At 34.4% G+C, this 23,070-nt stretch overlaps 2 protein-coding genes across 4 annotated transcripts in view; one reads left to right on the top strand and one right to left on the bottom strand.

Moving 5' to 3' along the window:
* The window catches only part of LOC106871025 (putative GTP-binding protein 6), a 15,131-nt gene extending 13,435 nt beyond the window's left edge, over window positions 1-1,696 (top strand). The window contains exon 11 of the mRNA XM_014917283.2: window positions 1,390-1,696. Coding sequence (XP_014772769.1) covers window positions 1,390-1,555 — 166 coding nt within the window. The 3' untranslated portion in view covers window positions 1,556-1,696. The remainder of the gene's footprint in view (window positions 1-1,389) is intronic.
* A 752-nt stretch (window positions 1,697-2,448) lies between these two features.
* The window catches only part of LOC106871038 (ATP-binding cassette sub-family B member 6), a 44,371-nt gene continuing 23,749 nt past the window's right edge, over window positions 2,449-23,070 (bottom strand). For all 3 annotated transcript variants that reach the window (XM_014917298.2, XM_014917299.2, XM_014917300.2), the window contains exons 6-18: window positions 20,396-20,500; window positions 19,684-19,786; window positions 16,589-16,800; window positions 14,004-14,113; window positions 12,409-12,474; window positions 10,815-11,029; window positions 10,579-10,642; window positions 9,975-10,060; window positions 8,159-8,216; window positions 5,694-5,798; window positions 4,821-4,894; window positions 3,509-3,886; window positions 2,449-2,757 (exon numbers count right to left, since the gene is read on the bottom strand). In XM_014917298.2, the coding sequence (XP_014772784.1) occupies window positions 2,652-2,757; window positions 3,509-3,886; window positions 4,821-4,894; window positions 5,694-5,798; window positions 8,159-8,216; window positions 9,975-10,060; window positions 10,579-10,642; window positions 10,815-11,029; window positions 12,409-12,474; window positions 14,004-14,113; window positions 16,589-16,800; window positions 19,684-19,786; window positions 20,396-20,500 (1,682 nt within the window). In that variant the 3' untranslated portion in view covers window positions 2,449-2,651. The remainder of the gene's footprint in view (window positions 2,758-3,508; window positions 3,887-4,820; window positions 4,895-5,693; window positions 5,799-8,158; window positions 8,217-9,974; window positions 10,061-10,578; window positions 10,643-10,814; window positions 11,030-12,408; window positions 12,475-14,003; window positions 14,114-16,588; window positions 16,801-19,683; window positions 19,787-20,395; window positions 20,501-23,070) is intronic.

Here is a 23,070-nt window from a genome sequence, read left to right as displayed (position 1 = left end):
GGACAACTGTATGTTGGCTGCAACAAAAAACCTATTTGTATATGCTCCACAAGGGAAAACAAGGAACATAGTTTACAATGAGGTGTTATAATCACAACAGCAAGAAAGTATGTACATGATCATCTTCTTTTACGAAACTTCATTGACTTTCATATATTTATATTGATATACATATATATACATGTGTTTGGGTGCGTGTGTGTATATATATCTCTATATATAAAGATGATGCGTAGTCTAGACGGCGTTTTTAGATTTCATTATTCTCTTTAACCCGGGCAACGCCGGGTATTTCTGCTAGTATGATATAAATATGTGTGTGTGTGTATATATATGATATAAATATGTGTGTATATATATATATATGTATGTATATGTATATCCTTAAGACCTCCTTCAGTCATGAATGACCATGGGAGTGCACCTAGAAAGTTTCCCTTCCAAGGCACAAATCTAGGCAAAGTTGTTTATGGAAGATCAGCAGTCACCCATGCATACCACCCATGTTCAAGAGAAAGGCAAAGGCTAATACAGTGCTTGGCACCAGTGACATTGCAACTCATTTCTACAGCTGAGTGAACATGAAATAAAGTGTCTTGCTCAAGAGCACAACACACAGTCCTGTCCTGGAATCAAACTCACAACCTCACGATTGTAAGCCTAACGGTACAACCACTGAGCCACACACCTTCACACACACATATATATATATATATAAAGAAGTGCATGCAGAACAGTGAGAAACCAAACAATAATACATTTATTCATTTGTAATGCATTCTGGCAGATTCAACAATGAATATCTGATTGCTCTTGTTTTCCATCTACTGAGAACACCTCCTTCCTTTAGACAATGATGTAATCATAATACACATGATTCACCAATGTAAGGGGAGTTTGAAACCAGTAATGTTTCAATCACATCATGTGGTTTTCTCAATGTGTATGTATATATATAAGATCTCTTCCTGGAAAAGCAGATAAGGGTTATTGACAGGAAAACCCACCTGGTTGTAAAAGTATGCCTCAGTATATTCATCTTAGCCATGCTAACATGGAAATAGACATATTGAAAGAATCTAAAACAAATGTTAATAATTATAGGCAAGCTAATTAAATCTAAAACAGTTTCAAGCAATATTTTTGTTGATATCCATTTTTCCATGTCACTATGGCTGAAAAGATATGAAAATTTCCCTATTTGTGTCTTGCTGAAAGGCATTGTTCCTGCTCTCAAAAAATAATATAATTGGTGGTATCTATTTTTCCAGGTTAATTAAATCAACAATAATAATATACATAGACTTAAGCCACAATATAGATTCAGTTACATGTTTTAAACTCCTGACTTTTTTATAGTATTTATTTAAACTTCTACTTATATTTTAGATGGCTCCAACAAGAAGCAAGCATTGTTTCAGCTGTTCCTGATGCCACCAAAGAAAATCTCATTGTTACTGTAGTCATCACAGATTCTACGTACCACCGATTTAAAGCAGAATTTAAGAAACAAAGGAAGAAATACCTTCAGGCTACAATAGATGTTACAGCATGAGCTAACAACAATCTTAACGAACTGAAAACTTTCTGAGTGAAATAATGTTCAAATATTTCATATTGAAAGAATCTAAATTAGTTTCAATTTTTTGGATATTTGAATTTTTAGATAAATATTTTTCTACAATTTTCCAATGATTTCAACTTTATTTTAAATTTTTTAACTTTTAATTGTTGGTAAACTAAATTTGCAACTCAGTTTTAGTTCCTAGTTTTAGTTCCTACTTTTAGTCATTTCCTTTGAAAAATATAAATACCACATTTATCTTGAGTACCTTCCCAAAGACACTTTTACAGTTTGGGGTTTTTCGGGGACAGTCAGGAGTGAAAAGTAGTTCTCATGATCCTTTAGAGGCCACTAAAACTAGATGGGGAGTAAGCATCTAAAGACATCATCATCATCGTTTAGTGTCCGTTTTCCATGCTGGCATGGGTTGGACGGTTTGACTGGGGTCTGGGAAGCCAGGAGGTTGCACCAGTCTCCAATCTGATCTGGCAGTGTTTCTACAGCTGGATGCCCTTCCTAATATCAACCACTCCAAGAGTGTAGTGGGTGCTTTTACATGCCACCGGCACGGGAGCCACTCAAGGCAGCACTGGCATCGGCCACGTTCGAATGGTGCTTTTTACATGCCACTGGCACAGGAGCCAATCGGAGCGAGGGGGCTGGTGTCGACCACGTTCAGATGGTGCTTTTTACATGCCACCGGCACGGAGAGCCAGACAGGCAGCACTGGCATCAGCCACAACTACAATTTCCAAGACCAGGTAGGAATAATGAACTAGGTGACAGAAACATGGAAATTCAAATTATATGTGCTGCAGTGAACAAATTTTGCCCCAGAGGAACTGAAATTAGCAGCTAATTTAATAATAAAACAATACAAGTCATTTGGAATCAATAACTGGAAAAACTTATTCAGATATTTTATTAGATTTTGACATATGTGAGATCCAAAAACATTTTCTCAATAAAATTACAAACTCTATCATACAAACACATATTTATATATAACTCTATCATACAAACCATCAGAAATGTGAATGTGAAAAAAATCTATTCTGAATTTTAAAAAAACTGAAAATATTCCTAATTACTTCTCTGACGTATTCTCTGAAGATTCCTCTGTTGACATATTTGTCAACTGTTGTTGCCACATTGAGCTATAAGCACCATCAGCTTTGATCAACTCAGCATGCCTGTAATAGACAAAAATAAAAAGAAAAAGCTAAATCAGAAGACAAGGTCACACTAAGTTTTGTGTACTTAAGAATAATTTTGATTTTGAAAGCTGTGACATTTCAATATATTTTAAAGAGAACATGTTCCATAATCTCTTTAAGAGGAGTGGTTCTCTGTAAATGGATCATTTATCAATAGGAGCAAGAGTGAAGATCAATAACCAATTAGTAAAATTTGTCTCCATAGATTTCTGAAATAATCTCATGGTTATAGAAGAAGCTGGAAAATGGTTACAAAAGTAAGTGTGGAGAGAAAATCACAAAAGAAGGGCTTGGATGAGTGTTTTTTTACAAACTTCAAGTAACATTAACACTTCAAGTGTTCATCTTGTACTGAGACATTAAAGTTCATGGCCTCTGCAGTTTGCTGGAAGTAGCGTCCATTATCATTTGTGATTTCAAAGATGATTTGAGGATAAATTTAAAGAAAATTCAATATAAACAAAAACTGATTGGTGATATATGTGAAATGTGGGTGCTGTGCAAAAATTTAGAACAAATTTGTAGGAAATAGCAAGATTAATTTGTGTAAGACTTGAGATTAAGCAATCACATTATATTATGGCAGGGCTCAAATGGGGATTGTTGTAACTCATCAAACTACAGTTATTACAGGAGTATGAACAATGGTGATGACAATCAAACTTAAATATTTATCTTGATTATTTAATAACTTTAGATCTCAAAGTGTCAAAACACAGGTACTTACGTTCCTCGTTCTATAATTACGCCTTCATGAAGAACTAAAATTTGATCAGCATGAATAACAGTGGAAAGGCGATGTGCAACAATAATAGTTGTGCGGTTTTCACATACACGTGATAATGATGCTTGGATGTTTCTTTCAGTTTCAGTATCCAGAGCTGAAGTTGCTTCATCCAGAAGGACAATAGCTGGAGCCTTTAATAATGTACGAGCAATTGCAACTCTCTGCTTTTCTCCACCACTCAGTTTCAAACCTCTTTCGCCAACGACTGTATCATAACGATTTGGAAATGACATAATTCGTTCATGAATATCAGCCCCAGCAGCAGCTTCCTGAATGTCTCTTTCATCACTCTTGAAACGACCATAACGAATATTATATCTACAAAAACAAAAAGCCAATTATGTTAATTATACACCATCTTGCAATCAACTGTATCATCATCATCATCGTTTAACGTCCGCTTTCCATGCTAGCATGAGTCGGACGATTTGACTGAGGACTGGCTACACCAGGCTCCAATCTGATTTGGCAGAGTTTCTACAGCTGGATGCCCTTCCTAACGCCAACCACTCCGAGAGTGTAGTGGGTGCTTTTACGTGCCACCGGCACGAGGGCCAGTCAGGCAGTACTGGCAACGGCCACGCTCAAAATAGTGTATTTTACGTGCCACCCGCACAAGAGCCAGTCCAGGGGCACTGGCAACGATCTCGCTCGAAAGTCCTTACACATGCCACGGGCACAAGTGCCAGAAAGGCGACGCTGGGCATGTATGTCTTTATTAGAACTAAAGCCAATACAGTCCAACAAATTTTTTATCTCAACATCTTTAAAAACCAGCAACACAAATGTTCAGACAACAAAATTTCACTTTTCTTATCTTTTTATAACATAAGGTAATTTAACTTAGCAGGTGCAGACAAGAAGAAGCTTGCTTCCCAACCACATGGTTCCAGATTCAGTCCCACTGTGTGACACCTTGGGCAAGTGTCTTCTACAGCCAGTGGATTTGGTAGATGGAAACTGAAAGAAACCCATTGTGTATATATATGTGTGTGTCTGTCTTTGTGATGTTGCTTCATCCAGTGTTGTGCTTACATCCCCAAAACTTAGTGGTCTGGCAAAATCTTTTATAGTTTGATGAATTTCAATTGTGAAACAAAATTTTCTTTATCAAACTAGGTTTTATCTAGTTTACTTAAAAAGTAAAGAAATATTCTTAAATCAAATGCTAGAGATCCTAGAAAATATGTTAGCAAAGACCAATTAAAGTAATATATTTAATTAGGTCTTTTGATAAAATATAATATTTCACCTGATGTCATCATTGAAAAGGACAGTGTCTTGGGGTACCACACCAATATATTGCCGAAGTGAACTTTGAGTAACCTAAAAACAGACAAAAAATAACAAAGAAACTGATTTTATGGAAATCAATAAATTGTGATTATGGAATTAATTTCCAAATTTACTTTCAAAACTAAAACCAAAAAATTTTAATGTAACTTCCAATGAAAAAAAATCAATATTTTTTCTATATAATTTGTTTAGGTTTGCATATAATATATACAAATATCATCATGTATGTAAAAGCGCTTGTGCAGTGCCATGTAAAAGCATACAGCACATTCTGTAAAGTGGTTGGCATTAGGAAGGGCATCCAGCCATAGAAACTATGTAAAATCAGACTGGAGTCTGGTGCAACTCCCCAGCCTGTTAGCTCTGGTCAAACCATCCAACCCATGCCAGTATAGACAATGGACATTAAATGATGGTGATGATAATATATACAGAGAGGGATAAATCTATCTGTTCTCTCTTTCCTTCTCAATTCATTCTATGTATGGATATATATGTGTGTGTGTGCATAATCAAAATAAACAACAAGGATATCCAGAGGTAATGCAACTAAACATCTACACAGTGTGTGTGTGTGTATTTATGTTTGCTACCTGATAACCAGTGTTGGTTTCTTTATGTCCCTGTAACTTAGCAGTTCAGGAATAAGTGACTGATATAACAAGTACAGTAATTAAAAATAAATACTGAGATCAAGAAAACACCCTTTGAGGCAATGCCCCAGGATGGTTGCAGTCCAGTGAATGAAACAAGTTAAAAATGGAGGAATACAAGAAATAACAAAATAAGTGAAAGTCTTGAAAAATACAAAAAAATCTTCAACACTTACCAAAGAAATGTCTTGATTATCAATTGCAATATTGCCTCCTTGTATGTCATAAAACCGAAACAAAAGTCTCACAATTGTACTCTTTCCACTTCCAGTCTGACCAACCTTAAAAAGATTTGTTAAAGATAACTTTTTTAAATTCTTGTTATCGTCATTTATAATATCAACAGAGAAATCAGAAGCCACATACTAGGGGACTTGTATTTAGTGCTTGTTGGTTGCTGGTGTCTGTCACAAATGTGTGTATATTATAGATCCTATTGTTTGATCTCATCACCAAAACCCTAACATACTGACAAACAAATGTTACAATGAAGAAACTAGGAGTTTATGGCACTCCAGTTTCTCTACAACCACCACAACCATCAACAATATTACCATCTTTTCCGCTTAAATGAAAATTAATTTAATAAGAGACAATTCAAAAATGTAACTTGAAAAGCTCCTACAAAATAACACACATTCACACACCCTCACAATATTAGATATTACAGGAATTTCTAAGAAAAAGAAAGCTAACGACAAAGTCACTCACTGAAAGTAAACCTTTAAAAAAATGTTTTACTATCTTCACCATAGGAGTTCACAATCTGTTTCCACCTCACAACAAAACTGCATGAATGAAGACTGTGAACCATCTTCTAATGGAATTATACCAATGTTGCCTGCTTCATCACAACAATTAAGCATTTCCTAAATATGAAAAGCATGCAGCCAGAACCCCTATGAACATTCTAAATAGTAGGCCACACTATTCCAAAGACTGACCCTTCAGCCCTCTTAACTCTCTAGAAAGTTCAAATGATATCCACAATGTAGTGCTGCCCCGCTATCTGGTGCTGCTACACACACACACACACACACACAAACCCACTCCAACCTTTGTTTAACAAATATGCTGTCCTGTCTCTCTGTTTGTACCACCAATACTACAGTGGGTGCTGTAACTCAGAGCTGGCAAGTCTCATGCCACTCCAACTCAACCATTCACAACTCACCTCTTTTCTCCTCCTATCATCCTATATGGTGTCCACCAACCTCAGTCATTATACCATTATACTAACACCTTTGTCTCCAAAATGATGCCCCTCCCTGCACTTGTGTTTTCTGCAGACACTGACTTATTAGCAACATCAATTCAACTAGTCTCAAAAAATATGCAAAGGCTATGAAGAAACCAACAGAACATATATATTTCATGCATTTCACTTAAGATTTACTCAGGTTAGGTAGCACAGAAAAATAATTCCCTTCAATGGTGGTTAAAAAAATCTTAATCATTAATTTATATATATATAGGCACAGGAGTGGCTGTGTGGTAAGTAGCTTGCTTACCAACCACATGGTTCCGGATTCAGTCCCACTGCGTGGCACCTTGGGCAAGTGTCTTCTACTATAGCCTCTGGTCAACCAAAGCTTTGTGAGTGGATTTGGTAGACAGAAACTGTAAGAAGCCCATCGTATATATGTATATATATACATATGTATGTGTGTATATGTTTGTGTGTCTGTGTTTGTCCCCCCCAACATCGCTTGACAACCGATGCTGGTGTGTTTATGTCCCCATAACTTAGCGGTTCGGCAAAAGAGACCAATAGAATAAGTACTAGGCATCCAAAGAATAAGTCCTGGGGTTGATTTGCTCGACTAAAGGCAGTGCTCCAGCATGGCCACAGTCAAATGGCTGAAACAACTAAAAGATACTAATATATATATATATATATGGTGGTTGTCTACTCCTTAAACAGAGTTTGACCACCTCCTGCACCTACACCTTAGCCCTTTCATGGCGTCTGATGTGGCTTTTTAAACCAGACAGTGTTTTGAAAAAACACCCACACAGATTGCACCTCTGATTTGCACTACCAATAACTGCAAGTAAGTTCTGCTCATTGTGGATCCTAACATGTCTTTTAAGACCCCCATTGGATTTGTTTAACAAATATGCTGTCCTGTCTCTCTGTGGAAACAGATTGTGAACTCCTATGGTGAGTGACTCCTGCACCTATATATATATAAATTAATGATTAAGATTGTTTTAACCACCATTGAAGGGAATTATATATATATATATATATATATCTTTAGCATTCAGGTTATTCTGTCAAATGTAATGTTTTTTCATCCACATTGTTTTTAATTAATCATGCAATTTATTTTGAAGCTTTGAAATTTTGATGATGTGATTGCATATTTTTAGAATGGCATTGAAGGGTAGGTGTGATAGGTTGGATCTGACTGGTTAGAGCATAAACAAGTAGCTCAAGGGATATACAAGTTTTAGTTAAATTTATTTTGACTTAGATTTTAAATATAGTTTAAACTTAACCTAGGACTAAATGGTGAACATGTTTAAAATGAAGTTTACATCCAAGTGAACAGTTGGTGGGAACCCAACCTTTATCTTCTCATTGATACCTCATTATAACAAGATTATTAACTGTAAATTTAAGGAAACAACTTACCAAAGCAAATGTTTGTCCAGGCAAAACAGTAAAAGAAATATTTTTCAGAATGGGTCGTCTAAAATGAATTGCAAAATACATTCCAACAATTAGTTAATGTTAATTAACAGCCACAGTTTCTATCAGATAACAAAGAAAATGACTTATTTAGGAGTGAAACATCAACTGGATTGCTTCTTCGGTTAAATCAACAAAAGAAAACAACATTAACAACAATTAATATACGTTAATGTATAAATAACATACACATATATAATACAATGGTTGACAAATACATATGACCACAAATAGAGGAATTGTGACAGATAAATAAATAAATATATATATATATATAGGATGTCCCAAAAGTTGCTGATGGGTTTCAATTTTTAATAGCTTCCTTAACTTTACAAATAAATGCATGAAATTTTGATACAATATAAAGGACATAATGGAAATTAATATGCACAAGTCAAATTTTGCAACACTACTACATCACATATGAAAAAGGACATTACTTAAATGGCAGCCATTTTCGACTTCACGCGCCTGTGCTCTTTCCAAAACTTGCACCATAACACTCTCAAGAGTTTCAGACCCCACTTCTCTGATTTCTCTATTGATGTTCTCCTTCAGTTGTACCAATATCTCCAGTTTGTTAATGTAAACCCCTCTCTTTCAGGTATCTCCACAAGAAAAAATCCAGACTAGTCAAATCTTGGAAACGTGAAGGCCAGTTGACATTGCCATAGCAGGAGATTATTCTCTTTCCAAAGCACTGCCATAGCAACTGCATTGTTTTTCATGTGATATAAGCAGTTGCCCCATCTTACTGGAAGCATGTGTGAGGTCTACTTTGAATGGCCTTCACATTCCCCAGACTTGACTAGCCCAGATTTTTTCTTGTGGGGATACCTGAAAGAGAGGGTTTACATCAACAAACCAGAGACCCTGGTGCAACTGAAGGAGAACATCAGTAGAGAAATCAGAGAAGTGGGGTCTGAAACTCTTGAGGGTGTTATGGTGCAAGTTTTGGAAAGATCACGAGCATGCAAAACCGAAAATGGCTACCATTTAAGCGATGTCATTTTCTATAAGTGATGTAGAGGTGTTGCAAAATTTGACTCGTGCATATTAATTTCCATTATGTCCTTTATATTGTATCAAAATTTCATGCATTTATTTGTAAAGTTAAGGAAGTTATTAAAAATTGAAACCCATCAGCAACTTTTGGGACACCATGTATATATATATATTAATTTATTGATTGATTCACCATGATTGACTGCTGAATCCACAAGTTTCTTTTTTTATTCACTCTCTGCTTATTTCCTCATGTTCCTTTCTGCTGAAGAGCATAGGCTCAAAACATTAAAGACTTTTTCACCTTCCCGAGCGTCAAACTAATACACCTGCTTGTTGTTTATACATCTGTCTTTGTCTTTTGTTTTTCTGTAAATTTCAACTATATTCATATATATATATATATATATATCATCACCCATAAGGAGATGTGTGATAGACAAATTTATATGACCTTAATAAGGAGACATGTGAAAACTAGACAAAAAAGTCCTTTCCTCGCACTCTTGTTTTACAGGACCAATTATACATGCAATGACAGATGTAAATGTAACAAACCATCTCTAATTGCTGTAAAATATAAAGAAGTTATTTTGATGCTAAAGCATAGATGCTATAAAAGACAGGACGCAATATTTAATAATCCTCAAGGATTACTTTATACACATCTTAAACTTTTATTATTCTCTCTAGCTATTTAACTGGCCACACCATACATGGTACATAAAAAAAAAATTCATTTGAAAATACTTACGAAGGCTCATAATGAAACTGAACGTTTTTAAACTCAATTTTGCCTTCTTTCAGTTGCAGTTCTTTGGCACCAGGAATATCACAAACCTGAAATCAATGGCAAAATTTATTTCTAAATAACTGCATCAAAGAATTTCACAAAACTTTCTCTCAAGCATTGTACATTCAGAATTATTTCATAACAATAACTTTGTCTGGTGAGAATTTAGAAGTGAATGTGGTGGGAATTTAATAGTGAACGTGATCGTTTCATAGGTGTACATTATTAGTATGTAAAGCATAAACTTGTATTAATGTATTAGTGGTTAAAATACTAAAATCACAATTCATCTAATGCTAATTTTATTCTCCAAACTAAACAGAAATATCTTTGTTGTATGTCTATGTAATTTACACATACACTCAAAATTTTCCATTTCAAACTCTTTAGAATTCATGCTATTTGAGATATATTCTTTAATAAATATTTAGTTAAATAATGAAATAAACAACAGATTCAGAAGTAAAATTTACAGCCAACTTTCATGAACATGAACTTTCACATGCTAAATCCTTATGACTTGCATTGAAGCTGTCACTAACTTAGAAATAACTGTTATTCTTACCTCTTCTTCTTCGTTAATCAAATCAAACATATTCTCCATATCAATGAAAGATTGCTGGATCATTCTATTTTAAAACAAAAAGGAACAATAATTTAATCATTCTATAAACATCTGATGTACCTTGATACTGATATCAAATGTCCAAATACCAAGGCATAAGTTTCTATGTAAGAAAATTAGTGAATCATTTTTAAATAAAATTAATAAAGTTTCAGAAATATTAACCTATAGCTTACCTGTAATAAGTTCCCAACCAATTTAATGGAGCAAAAAGCTGTATAATGTAAGTACCAAACAGAACATAGTCCCCTGAAGTAAGCTTCAGGCCATTTAGACCATGGACTACTGACCAAGCACATAACATACAGCCACCAAGTAAACCTATTCCAATGACAAAACTTTGCAGTGTGTTTAATAAGTTCAGGCTGACAGTAGACAACCATTCAGCTTTCTGCAAATATAAACAAGTCAAGATTAATCAGATTTTCTTAAAATGTTTTATTCTTAAACTACATTAAAATGTATTTGATATGAATCAGACAGCTATTTTATTTGTATTCTAATATACTATGCTGATGGAGTCTTACAGACCAAAACATTTATTATTGTCCCTTGCCTGCAAACAGAGACCAGACTTGTGAAATATGTTCTTAATTTTTTGAGAAAGGAAATTTCCCTAAAGCAATTTATTGCATGTCGTTTGATACATTACAATTTAACTGACCAATGTAAATAATGCTGAAGGGTCTGCAGTGAAGGTATAGTTGATAGATTAAAGAAGATGTATAAGACATTTAGGGAGTTGTTTCTTGTGGTAGCAACAAAAGGTTTCTCTCTTCATGTGAAAAAGTACATGGTATGCAGTATGTGACAGAGGTAATAATGTTACATGGTGTAGAGACATGAAGACTTAATACATGGGAGATCAATGATGATAAGTAACCAATGAATCAGGCATGAATGGATACTGTTAGACTGAAAGGTAATACAGAGCTGTGAGACTAGTTGAGTAGAAATGCATCAGACACAATGACCATGAGAGATGAATGTGATATGAATTGATAACACTGAGAGGGTGAGAAAATATTGTGTACTGTTGGTGTGCAGTATCTGTAGATGAAGAAACCTGAGGAAAACAATGGAAGAAGTGGTAAAATGAAATCTCAAAGTACAAAGTTTCACAGAAGACAGGACAAAAGACTAAAATTGTTGACAATGTGCTATTGTCCAAACATGCCAGTCTGGAGAAACTCAAGGAGGGTCATCATCTTTTTAGTAAAAGGTGAAAGATTTATCCGCTCTGGGTGAGGAGAAGATCAATAATATTTGAAAAATTGATCTCATAACTCATCTACATTCTGTAATTATGATGAAATACAATTAAATATGCACGAATTTAAAATAATCATTATCATACTAATATATTTTCACTTGAGTGTTTAATCCTTTTATATATAAAGATTCCATCTCCTATCTGCCAGATTACTTATCCCTACATCTTCCTTGATCTTCTGTCTCTATGGTTAACCTCCACTGACAGTACACAATATACTTTCACCAAGCATTCATTACCCATTCCCTTAATAAGTCCAGCTCAGCACTGTCATCCCTCCTACACATATCCTTTGATGCATTTAAGGTATAATATTTCTTAAGTTTCTAGCTGGAACATACAAAACATCAATTTAAGAACTATAAAACTATCTACTTTTGAAACAACTCGTCTCTTTTAAAATATAAATAATATTTCCTGGAAATTTTTCTTAAATATATCAAATGTTTAAAAGGAATGGCAATTATCAAAACAAATATAAAAAATATCCAACTGACTTGATATTCCACAATAGCTCCCTGGTATCGATTTACTTCCAGCTGAGAAGCATTATAATACTTCACCTTTAAAGAAAATATATATATATTAATGTTAATACTATAATGATATTTAATGTTTATATATATATATATATATATATGAAAATATATACAGGGTGTCCCAAAACATGTATACACACTTTAACAGCAGTTAACTTGTTTTCTTTTCTTTTTAGATTTAACCCATTAGAAATGATGAAAGGAGCCAGACTAAACTTTGAACAAAGATAAATTTTCTCTTAAATTTATCTTAAAGTTTTACTGAAAGTCTGAAAATGTAGTTGAAGTGCAAAGACAGTTTAAGAGGGAAGTTCAAACAGATCCATTACACAGCATACCACCATATGAATTGAAAGTTTAAAGCAGATGGAGTTATTTAGAATATCCACAAGAAATATTCCAGAAGACAGCAGATATTAAAGAGCCCCACAAAGCAAGAAAAGGTACTAGGAACATACTGTCAAAATTCAGGAAGTGAGTCAGGAGATGAAAATTTCAAAATCAAGCATCCATCGCATTTTGAAGTGCTGTCATTGGATTAATTCACCCATTCTTTTTTGATAGTACAGTGACTGTTCTCATTTACTTGAACTTGCTGTGACAATTCATTATGCCAAGCATTGAAGAACGGTTTGAAAATGTGGAGTTTTATTTCCAGTCAGATGGTGTATCCCTACACTACCATAGTAATGCAAAAGGCCTACTTTGGTGAGATTTTACCAAACTGGTTGATTGGACATAGGAGTTTCAGTAGAAAACCCTTTGCATTCACTGGACCACACATCACTGGACATTTTTTATGGGCATACTTAAAGTGTACTGTACAAAACTCAGCCACAATCAATGAACTGAGAGCAGACATTGAACTAGAATGCACACAAATTCCAAACAAAATGTTTCTTCATGATTGCAATTCCATTGTTTCATGTTATCAGCAGTGCTTGGACAAGAACAGTCATCAGTTTGAAAACAGGCATTCATAAAAAATTAAGTTCTGTCGCTAGATACATCAAATTTTGAAAATAGAATGCATTTTGATAAACACTGACTTTATAATCACTTAATGTGTGCATACATTTTGCGGACACCCTGTCTATATTAATATACTAATTATAAATTAATATACTTAATGAAGCCAGAATTAAGAACATGAAAGCAATATTAGAAAAATACTTTTTTTTTTTTTTATATTTAAGTTACATTTGCATAATTAATTTATCAACATTTTGTCAGTCTCTTTGGTTCTCAAATTAAAAATGTTTTGTTACAAAATACTATAATTAGCCAACTGCTAATTGTGTTGTACAACTGGTTTGACAAATATCAAACTAGTTTTGATCTCTGACTGAAGCCTTAATTTGGTCACACTTTATGAGAAAGATTGTTACACAACCTTATTCCCTTCCAAATTAAATATGTGGAACAGTGCCGAAGTAAGGAATTAATTGTAGTTCCTGCCCTCTCTCAATTCATAGTAAATTCCAATATGATCATTATTACCATAATTTATCAGAACTGCAAGAAACAAATACAGAATTGAGAAATTCTCAAACCGTTTCAAAATTGAGCAAAGAATCCACTGCTTTGGTGTTAGCTTCATTGTCTTTGAGATTCATGTTGCGCCGATACTTGGTTCTCCATTCTGTGATTAGAATTGTTGTTGCTAAAATAAATATAACATCAAGTTGTGGTATCCTCCATAACTATTTCCGGTGACACAATGTAACAAAGATTTTTTTCATGAGTAACATTTCCCAAAGAAAGTTACACACAAAACACAAAAGGTCATAAAATTCCTACCAATTAAGCATGCAGCACAACACATTCAATAGTAATACTATCTACCATGTTAGATGTAGTGTTAAACTTTGGCACTTCTTGAACATCAACAAACAATTTCACTACTTCCTACCTTTCAGCATCTTCATTTCAAATTCACCATTATTAAGGTTAACAAGATAAAAGATAGATCTAGTGATATAACTGAGATTTTACAATAGCGGTGAACGAATGTTTGTCATATGTAAAGAATTAAAATAAAGGTTATTTCAGACAAACACTTAACTGACAAGAAACATAAATATAAAGTATTTTGCAATTGGGTATTAACTCTATAATGGGTTGTATAGGTATTCTTTTAGCAGAGAAGTGGGTAGATGGAGTACTGGAATTTTAAAATTTCTGTTAGTGTGCTTTCCTCATTTCAACACACTGTGTATTTATAGTGAAAAATATTGTATGTGGTTAGACGATCTAAAGTCTGTTTTTCAGCATATTGGCATTGAAAATTTCTTTCTTTTGCCCTTATTTGTAATTGTTTATAATTTTCACCGTAAAAGGTATTTTAATATGCTGGCCACTGGTAAATTTTTTTTTGAAAACTTTTAACCAAAAGATGTTATCCTTATTTTAGAAGCATATATACATATGTGTGTGTGTGGGTGTGTGTATACATACATATACATATATATACATATGTATACATACATACATATATATATATATATGTATGTATATACATATATATATATATATATATGTATGTATATACATATATATATATATATATATATGTATGTATATACATATATATATATATATGTATGTATATACATATATATATATATATATATATATATATACATATGTGTATGATATATACATATTTTGCTTTATAAGTTCAATAAAGGCAACAACGTAATGGAAAGTGTGAGGAATATTAATGCAGTATATGGGGATTGGACAATAAGCGTAAGCCAGTGTCAACGTTGTTTCCAGAAATTCTGAGCCAGAAACTACAGCCTAAAGATGAGCCTAGTCCTGGAAGATCTATAGAGCTCGACAAGGACATCCTGCAAACCCTGATGGAACAAAATTCCATCATAACTGTTGAGGAACTAGCAGAGAGACAACCATTCATCAACACCGGCATGCCATCAGAAAAGTCAGCAAATTGGGTCAATGGGTTCCTCACAAACTTTTCAAGTCTAATCGCGCGCAGAGAGTGTGCTCTTCTTTTTGTCAAGTCCTATGAATGAACCTTTTTTGAACCAAATACTGACTGGTGACAAGAAATGGGTTCTATATAAAAATGTCAAGCACTGAAAACAGTGGGTAGAGAAAGGAGAAACACCAGCACCCCAGGCTAAAGATGCTCTTCACCCACATAAAGTGTTGTTATCTGTTTGGTGGGATATGAAAGGTTTACTCCACTTTGAACTTTGAAACCCAAACCAAACGATAACAAAGGAGATCTACTGCAAGAAGCTTGAGCAGCTTAAGTCAGTGCTAGAAAAAAAAAACAACCGTCTTTGGTTTCAAGATGAAAGGTGTTCTTCCATCAGAGTAATGCTCAGTTACATACAGTGAGGTGACATTCTAAAGGCTGGAGCAGTTTGAATGGGTAACAATGCTCCACCCACCATATTCGCTGGACATCATCCCATCAGATTATCATTTATTCCGCAGTCTTCAACATCATTTGGACGGAAAAAACATGAATTCTGTAGACAAGATCAGAACAGTACTGGAGGAGTATTTTTCGTTATGGACAAGTGAATTTTGGAAGAGGAGCCTTGCAAGTCTACCAGATAGATAGAAGAGCATTATAGAAAATGAAGGAGAGTGTATTTTCGATTAAAAAAGAACTTTGCTTATCTTAATTTTGAAAAATAAAAGAAGTATAAAAAAAATGGATTATTTATGGGATGACCCAATATATTTATATTTGGGGCTGGTCATATTTTGCCAATTAAACACAAGCACTATATGTTTGACCTTACTTAAGCTTTATTATTATTTTTGTTTCTTTGTCAGTGCTCTTTTGTTGCACATCCTTTGACTTTTTCAACAATTCTTTCTCCCATGTGTCTCCTCTTGTTCTGTATATGTATAAAACAATACACACATTTTCGCTTCAAGTAGTGCATCATTCATAAAATTTCTGTGTATTTCCACTTCAATCTTAACAAAAACTAACTTCAAATCACTTCCCCTCCCTTCCACTTGAAAAACAAAAAGCCTCCAGTACATAAGGTTACAACACTTACTCAATAACTCAGTTACTGATAAACAAAAGATATTGATTCAGAAGAAAAATTTTAAGAGACAGAACAGAACAATAAAATGTGTCACTTACCAAGATAGAGTGTCATACAGAGAAAAACTACTAAACCAAAGATATAGTTGAACTGAGTGATAAAAAATATAATAGCAATGATAATGTCAATAATTGTAGGTAGGATCTGGAACAGAATATAACTGAGAAGTTGATTGATGCTGTTCTTTCCTCTGTCAATCACACGTAGGACTTCACCTGTCTTCCTGTTTAAATGCCATCTAAGAGAAAGACTGAAATCAAAAGACAAGTCTCATATTTTATGAAGAAAATTTTGTTTTTAAATCTGCAATGCTAAACTGCAACAAAATGTGTTCTAAAGATGTGCATGACCATTTGGACAAGTAGTTGTACAGCTAACAGCCCCATCTACTGCATGAGAAAGTAAAGCAATGGTAATGAGTTTCAGAAAAATTTACCCAATTGACCCAAGGGGTGACATTGTGGTTAAGAAGTAAATTCTGATTTGATCCCACAATGTGGTATCTTGAACAGGTTTGTTCTACCAAAGCCTCAAGTCAAAGCAGGCATTGTTGATAAACTTGGGGACACAGAAATTGTGCAAAACCCATTAGATTGTACTTGTTCTTGGGTGGTAGACCACATCTGTCACTTGGTTTCAAAACACCACTTGACTTTTAGTGGTTGCCTCCTATGAAGTCCACTCGGTTACAAGTGTTGTGACTAGGTCACCAACCTGAGAATAACTTGATATCTTGATGTGCAACCCCTTATTGTAGCAACACCTGAGTCATCATTTATATATCCCCTTGCACCTACCCCACCTACTCTCACAGTCCCTTCAAAGGCCATGGGAAATTCCCTTGCTCCTCAACTATAGAGCAATACAATGATGTGTTTACTTGCCTCTAAAAGACATTGCATACTCCAAATAACAGAGTTTGAATTTATGAATTTAAAATTGGAAGGTAAAGGATGATAGCAATAAGAAATGATATAACAAATAGATGATGATGATAATGATGAGGAGGAGGAGGAGGAGGATACCTTTACAAGCCAATGAGGAATTGCCTATAGGCCAATCAGCAAACTGTTCCTTAAACTTTCTTTTATTCTTTTATTTGTTTCAGTCATTTGATTGTGGCCAAGCTGGAGCACCACTTTGAAGGGTTTTAGTCGAACAAATCAACCCCAGGACTTGTTTTTTAAGCCTAGTACTTATTCTATCGGTCTCTTTTGCTGACCCACTAAGTTATGGACATAAATACACCAACACCAGTTGTCAAGCAGTGATGGGGGAGACAAGCACAGAGACAAAGACACACACACACAGATATATATATATATATATATATATATATATATATATACACACACAACAGGCTTCTTTCAGTTTCCATCCACCAAATCCACTGACGAGGTTTTGGTCAGCCCAAGGCTATAGCAGAAGACAGTTGCCCAAGGTGCCACGCAACAGGACTGAACCCAGAACCATGAGATCAGGAAGCAAGCTTCTTACCACACAGCCGCACTTGTACCTAAACTTCTTATCATTCTCAAAATGGATAAATATACTATGTAATGTTCTCCTGGATACTGAATATACAGAAACAAAGACAGCAACATGCAGATCAATACCATTCAAAACCTCAAGCATTTTACACACACAAAAAAAAAAACACAACTGAATCAGAAAATATATACAGCACAAATATAGTACAAAGAATGCAAACATGCTGCAATACTGCCTAAAAAAATGTCTTTACAAGGTTAACAAGCTCCAACCCTTACAATGCCTGCTGTTAAATGTATAATCTTTACACCCAAGTACATCTATTACATTCTGGAACACAACACCACCCTCAAAATGCTATCCTTCCCTCTCAGCCAGACACATATACAAAAAAATACATACACAAAAGTAACAGCAACATCAATAACCTCATTAGCTTCAAACACTATAATGTGATACACACAAGTAATTATCAGCAAAGAGTAACAGCAGCTGTTATGTTTTGATTTAGTCAACCTTATCCACCTCCACTTTAACTATCATGACATACAGAAACAAGCAACTCACCCAGAGTTACACTCCATTCATCATCATCATCATTATCAACATTTTATGGCTATTTTTCATGCTGACATGAGTTGGACAGCTTGGCAGGAACTGGCAAGGCCAGGGACCACACCAGGTTCCATAGTTTATTTTGGCTTGGTTTCTATGGCTAGAATGTCCTTCCTAACAACCAACCACTTTACAGCGTGTACTGGGTGCTTTTTAAGTGGCACCAGCATTCCTTACAATTATCCACCACATTGGAATGTGCAGTATGATCCACAGAATACCAGATCTAATTTTGCACTGTGTGCCATAGTCTTATACAATCAGGACAAATAGAGGATTTTACTCACAACTACCAGTTATTGATAATTTATTTTAATGGAAGGAGTACAGTTTAATGTTATTGCTTTATTCTGACACTTTCGCAAGAATTCAATAGTAAAACCAAGAAACGTTTCATAGAGAATTTTCTTCATTTTTCTTGTTTACTTCAAGTTTCAGCAAATAGCAACATGGGAAGCTAAGCTGACTAAAGAAATGATTAGAAAGTGTTAAGAATTGTTTTCAAGGTCTTTTATGTCAAGTTAACCTAATTAGCTCTTTGAAATATTTTTATATTGGCTCTTTAATCTTCTTAAGTTGGTACCAAGGTTATCAATAATCTCAACAACTAAATATCTTACAAAAATTCATATTCATTCCAATCTGTTGAATACTTGTAAGCCCATACTATCTGGAGAAGGTAATATTTATCCCCACTTGAACATGGATGTTCTATTAGAACAAACTATACTGTGGTAGTTACAATAAGAGGAACTCTCATATTAGCTTTTGGTGAAAAATGCACTCTTGTGAGATTCTCATCAGCACCATTTTGCACCAAAAAACCAATATGAGAGTTTCCCTCATGGTAACTACTAGAGTATAGTTTGTTCTAATATAACATCCACGCTTAAGTGGGGATAAATATTACCTTTCCGTCACTGATATATATTTTTTAACATGATATCTGGTAAAGCTACATCATACAGAGGTATTCTGCCAATGATATTAATAAATGCAAACAGCATAAGGATAAACTCTTGCATACCAATGTAAATGTTCAAATAATTGTATTTGTATTTTTCTTGTTGTATACTGCTGAACAGGAAGCCATAATAATGACCGCAGATTGTTCAAGAGACCAGTTGAACCTTGAAAAAGAGAAAAAAAAATCATAAAGGAATCATGATTTAACAATCAAAATGTGACGAAATAGGGCAAAAATATGGCATTATAAATGGTAACTGATTTATTTTTTGCAAATCCTCAAATATAAAAGATCTCAGAGACAAGCTCCAATATAATGTGAAAGTAATGTGAGTTCTGTTGTGATAGAGCAGATGAGAATCTAACAAGATGTGAAATTCACAATCGAAGGACTGTGAATCACATGACATCTTTTTTTTTTTCAAATCAGATTCCTACACAGTGTCACAACTAACTGTATTTACTCATTCAGATGCTGCTGGCTTTTATTATTATTTTCATGAAAATTATACCAGATGTAATCTCTTATTCATGTAAATCATGGAAAAAATAATACTTCTACTGTAAGGACACAAATCTAAAAGTTTTCAGCAATATGTCACAATCAGCTTTTGGTTCGGTTATTTTGTTGAGTTTTTTTTCTTTTTCAAATACATTTCATTTCAAAGTTTTAAAATACTTTTCAGTTAAGCATCTTTTAAATGGTTATTTCTCAATTTTACAATTTTTAAATGCTTTACATCCACTAAAGAGAGTAGTATAGACTTGCTTACCAAATCCTCCACCTTGTAACATAAAGAGAATGACGTAGATAAGAACAAAATCCCATCGGAAAGTTAGTGGTTTGCCATCAGAAGCATCTTCAGATAGACTGTTCACTAAAATAATAGAAAAAGCCATTTTTCAGAAAATACTTTCCATAAATCAAATACATCATCATCATCATGACATGCTAAAAAGGGAATAACTAAATCTCATATTATTTTAAACGAATCCTTTTTACTATAGGCACAAGACCTGAAATTTTGAAATGGGTGGGATAATCAATTAAATCATGGAGGTGCAATGGCCCAGTGGTTAATGCAGCAGACTCGCGGTCATAAGATCGTAGTTTCAATTCCCAGACCGGGCATTGTGAGTGTTTATTGAGCGAAAACACCTTAAAGTTCCACGAGGCTCCAGTAGGGGATGGTGGCGAACCCTGCTGTACTCTTTCACCACAACTTTCTCTCACTCTTACTTCCTGTTTCTGTTGTGCCTGTATTTCAAAGGGTCAGCCTTGTCACACTGCGTCACGCTGAATATCTCCGAGAACTATGTTAAGGGTACACGTGTCTGTGGAGTGTTCAGCCACTTGCACATTAATTTCACGAGCAGGCTGTTCCGTTGATCGGATCAACTGGAACCCTCGACGTCATAAGCGACGGAGTGCCAACAACAAAAGCAAAATTAATTAAATCAACCCCAAATACTGGTACTTATTTCAACAACCCCAAAATATGAAAGGCAACATCAACCTCAGCAAAACTTGAACTCAGAACATAAAGATGGATGAAATGTTGCTAAGTATTTTGTGCAGCATACTAACAACTCTACCAGAACTGACCGCCATTTCTATCTTTGCTGTAATGTTCTTCTTTTCAATATTAACCCTTTTGTTACCATATTTCTGTTGAAATACTCTACATTTGTTTTAATTTGTTTCGAAAAGGAGAAATTTAGTAACATAATTGTCATTATCAAGCTGATGTTTGGAACTTAATTTAACATGAAATTTTGATAGAAACTTTTGCTTTGGATGACTTTAAAATACGAACTTTGTATTATAAAACAAAGGGCAGTCTCAGGTAGGTTAGTATCAAAAACGGCTAAAATAACGGATATGGTTTTCCCCAGAGCAATTGCTTATATAGATGGCTGACATTCTTACTATTAACAGTCAGTCACAAAGTAGGAGAGGAGCCTATTATTAGCTAAGCAAATGTAATGAAGCAATATTATTTATATTTACCAAGGTGTAACACAATAGCTCTAGCAAGACTTAAGCCATAATATTTTGTTGAAGCTCTTTGATTCAATAACTTAGCAGTGTTATATTTTACCTAATGATAGATATATCAAATTAACTAAGATTATTGTAGTTGAGCTTCAAGTTGGCTTTCATTACTCAGACCATCTCCTATTATTATTATTATTATTGTTCAGTAGTTTTATTTTTATAACGTGCTTTCACTTCACTACCGAGCACAGCTCTGTGTGCCTTGGGTATGTGCTGTGGTGCTCTTATGGTTACTGTATTGAAAGTGTTTTGCGTAGAATGTGTGCAGTACCCAGTAGTGCAATTTTCTGTATGTTATATATATTTGTAAGTCCTGGTGTTTTTGTTATGTATTTGTCTGAATATTTTTTTATTATTATTATCATTATTATTATTATTATTATTATTATTATTATTATTATTATTATTATTAATATTATTATTATTATTATTATTATCAAGGCAACGAGCTGGCAAAATCATTAGCCTGCCAGGTGAAATGCTTAGTGGTATTTCATCTGTCTTTACATTCTGAGTTCAAGTGCCACCGGGGTCAACTTTGCTCTTCATCTTTTCGAGATCGATAAATTAAGTACTAGTCAAGTACTGGGGTCGATGTAGTCAATTATCCTCCTCTCCTCAAATTCCATGCTTTGTGCCTATAGTAGAAATGATTATTATTATTATTTTTGTCATTATTAAGACAGCAAAAGGCCACGAGCTGGCAGAATCATTAGTACACCAAGCAAAATGTTTAGCTGCATTTTCTATGTCTTTGCATTCTGAGTTCAAATTCCACCAAGGTTGACTTTGCCTTTCATCCTTTCAGGGTCGATAAAATAAGTACCAGTTGAACACTGAGGTCAATGCAATCAACTTACTCCCCTTCCCACGAAATTTCAGACCTTGTGCCTATAGTAGACAGGATTATTATTATTATTAAGGCAGCAAGCTGGCAGAATTGCTACCACACTGGGCAAAATGCTTAGCCACATTTTGTCCATCTTTACATTCTGAGTTCAAATTCCACCGAGGTTGACTCTACTTTTCATCCTTTCGGGGTCAATGAATTAAGTACCGGTGTAACACAGGGGTTGATGTAATTGACAGGTCCCCTCCGCACAAATTTTAGGCCTTGTGCCTTTAGTAGAAAGAATTATTATTATTATTATTATTATTATTATTAAGGTGGAAAGCTGGCAGAATCATTACCACACCAGGCAAAATGCTTAGCGGCATTTTGTCTGTCTTTACATTTTGAGTTCAAACTCCGCCACAGTCAATTTTACTTTGCATGAGTACCAGTTGAGCACTGGGCTTGAATTAATTGACTTATCCCCTCCCTAAACTTGCTGGCATGTGCCAAACTTTTAGATAATTATTGATATTATTATCATTTAGGTGGTGAGC

The sequence above is a fragment of the Octopus bimaculoides genome, chromosome 9 (genome assembly GCF_001194135.2).
Source record: "Octopus bimaculoides isolate UCB-OBI-ISO-001 chromosome 9, ASM119413v2, whole genome shotgun sequence".
NCBI lineage: Eukaryota > Metazoa > Mollusca > Cephalopoda > Octopoda > Octopodidae > Octopus > Octopus bimaculoides.
The sequence above is the reverse complement of the archived record's forward strand: the minus strand, read 5'-3'. Positions and strand labels throughout refer to the sequence as shown.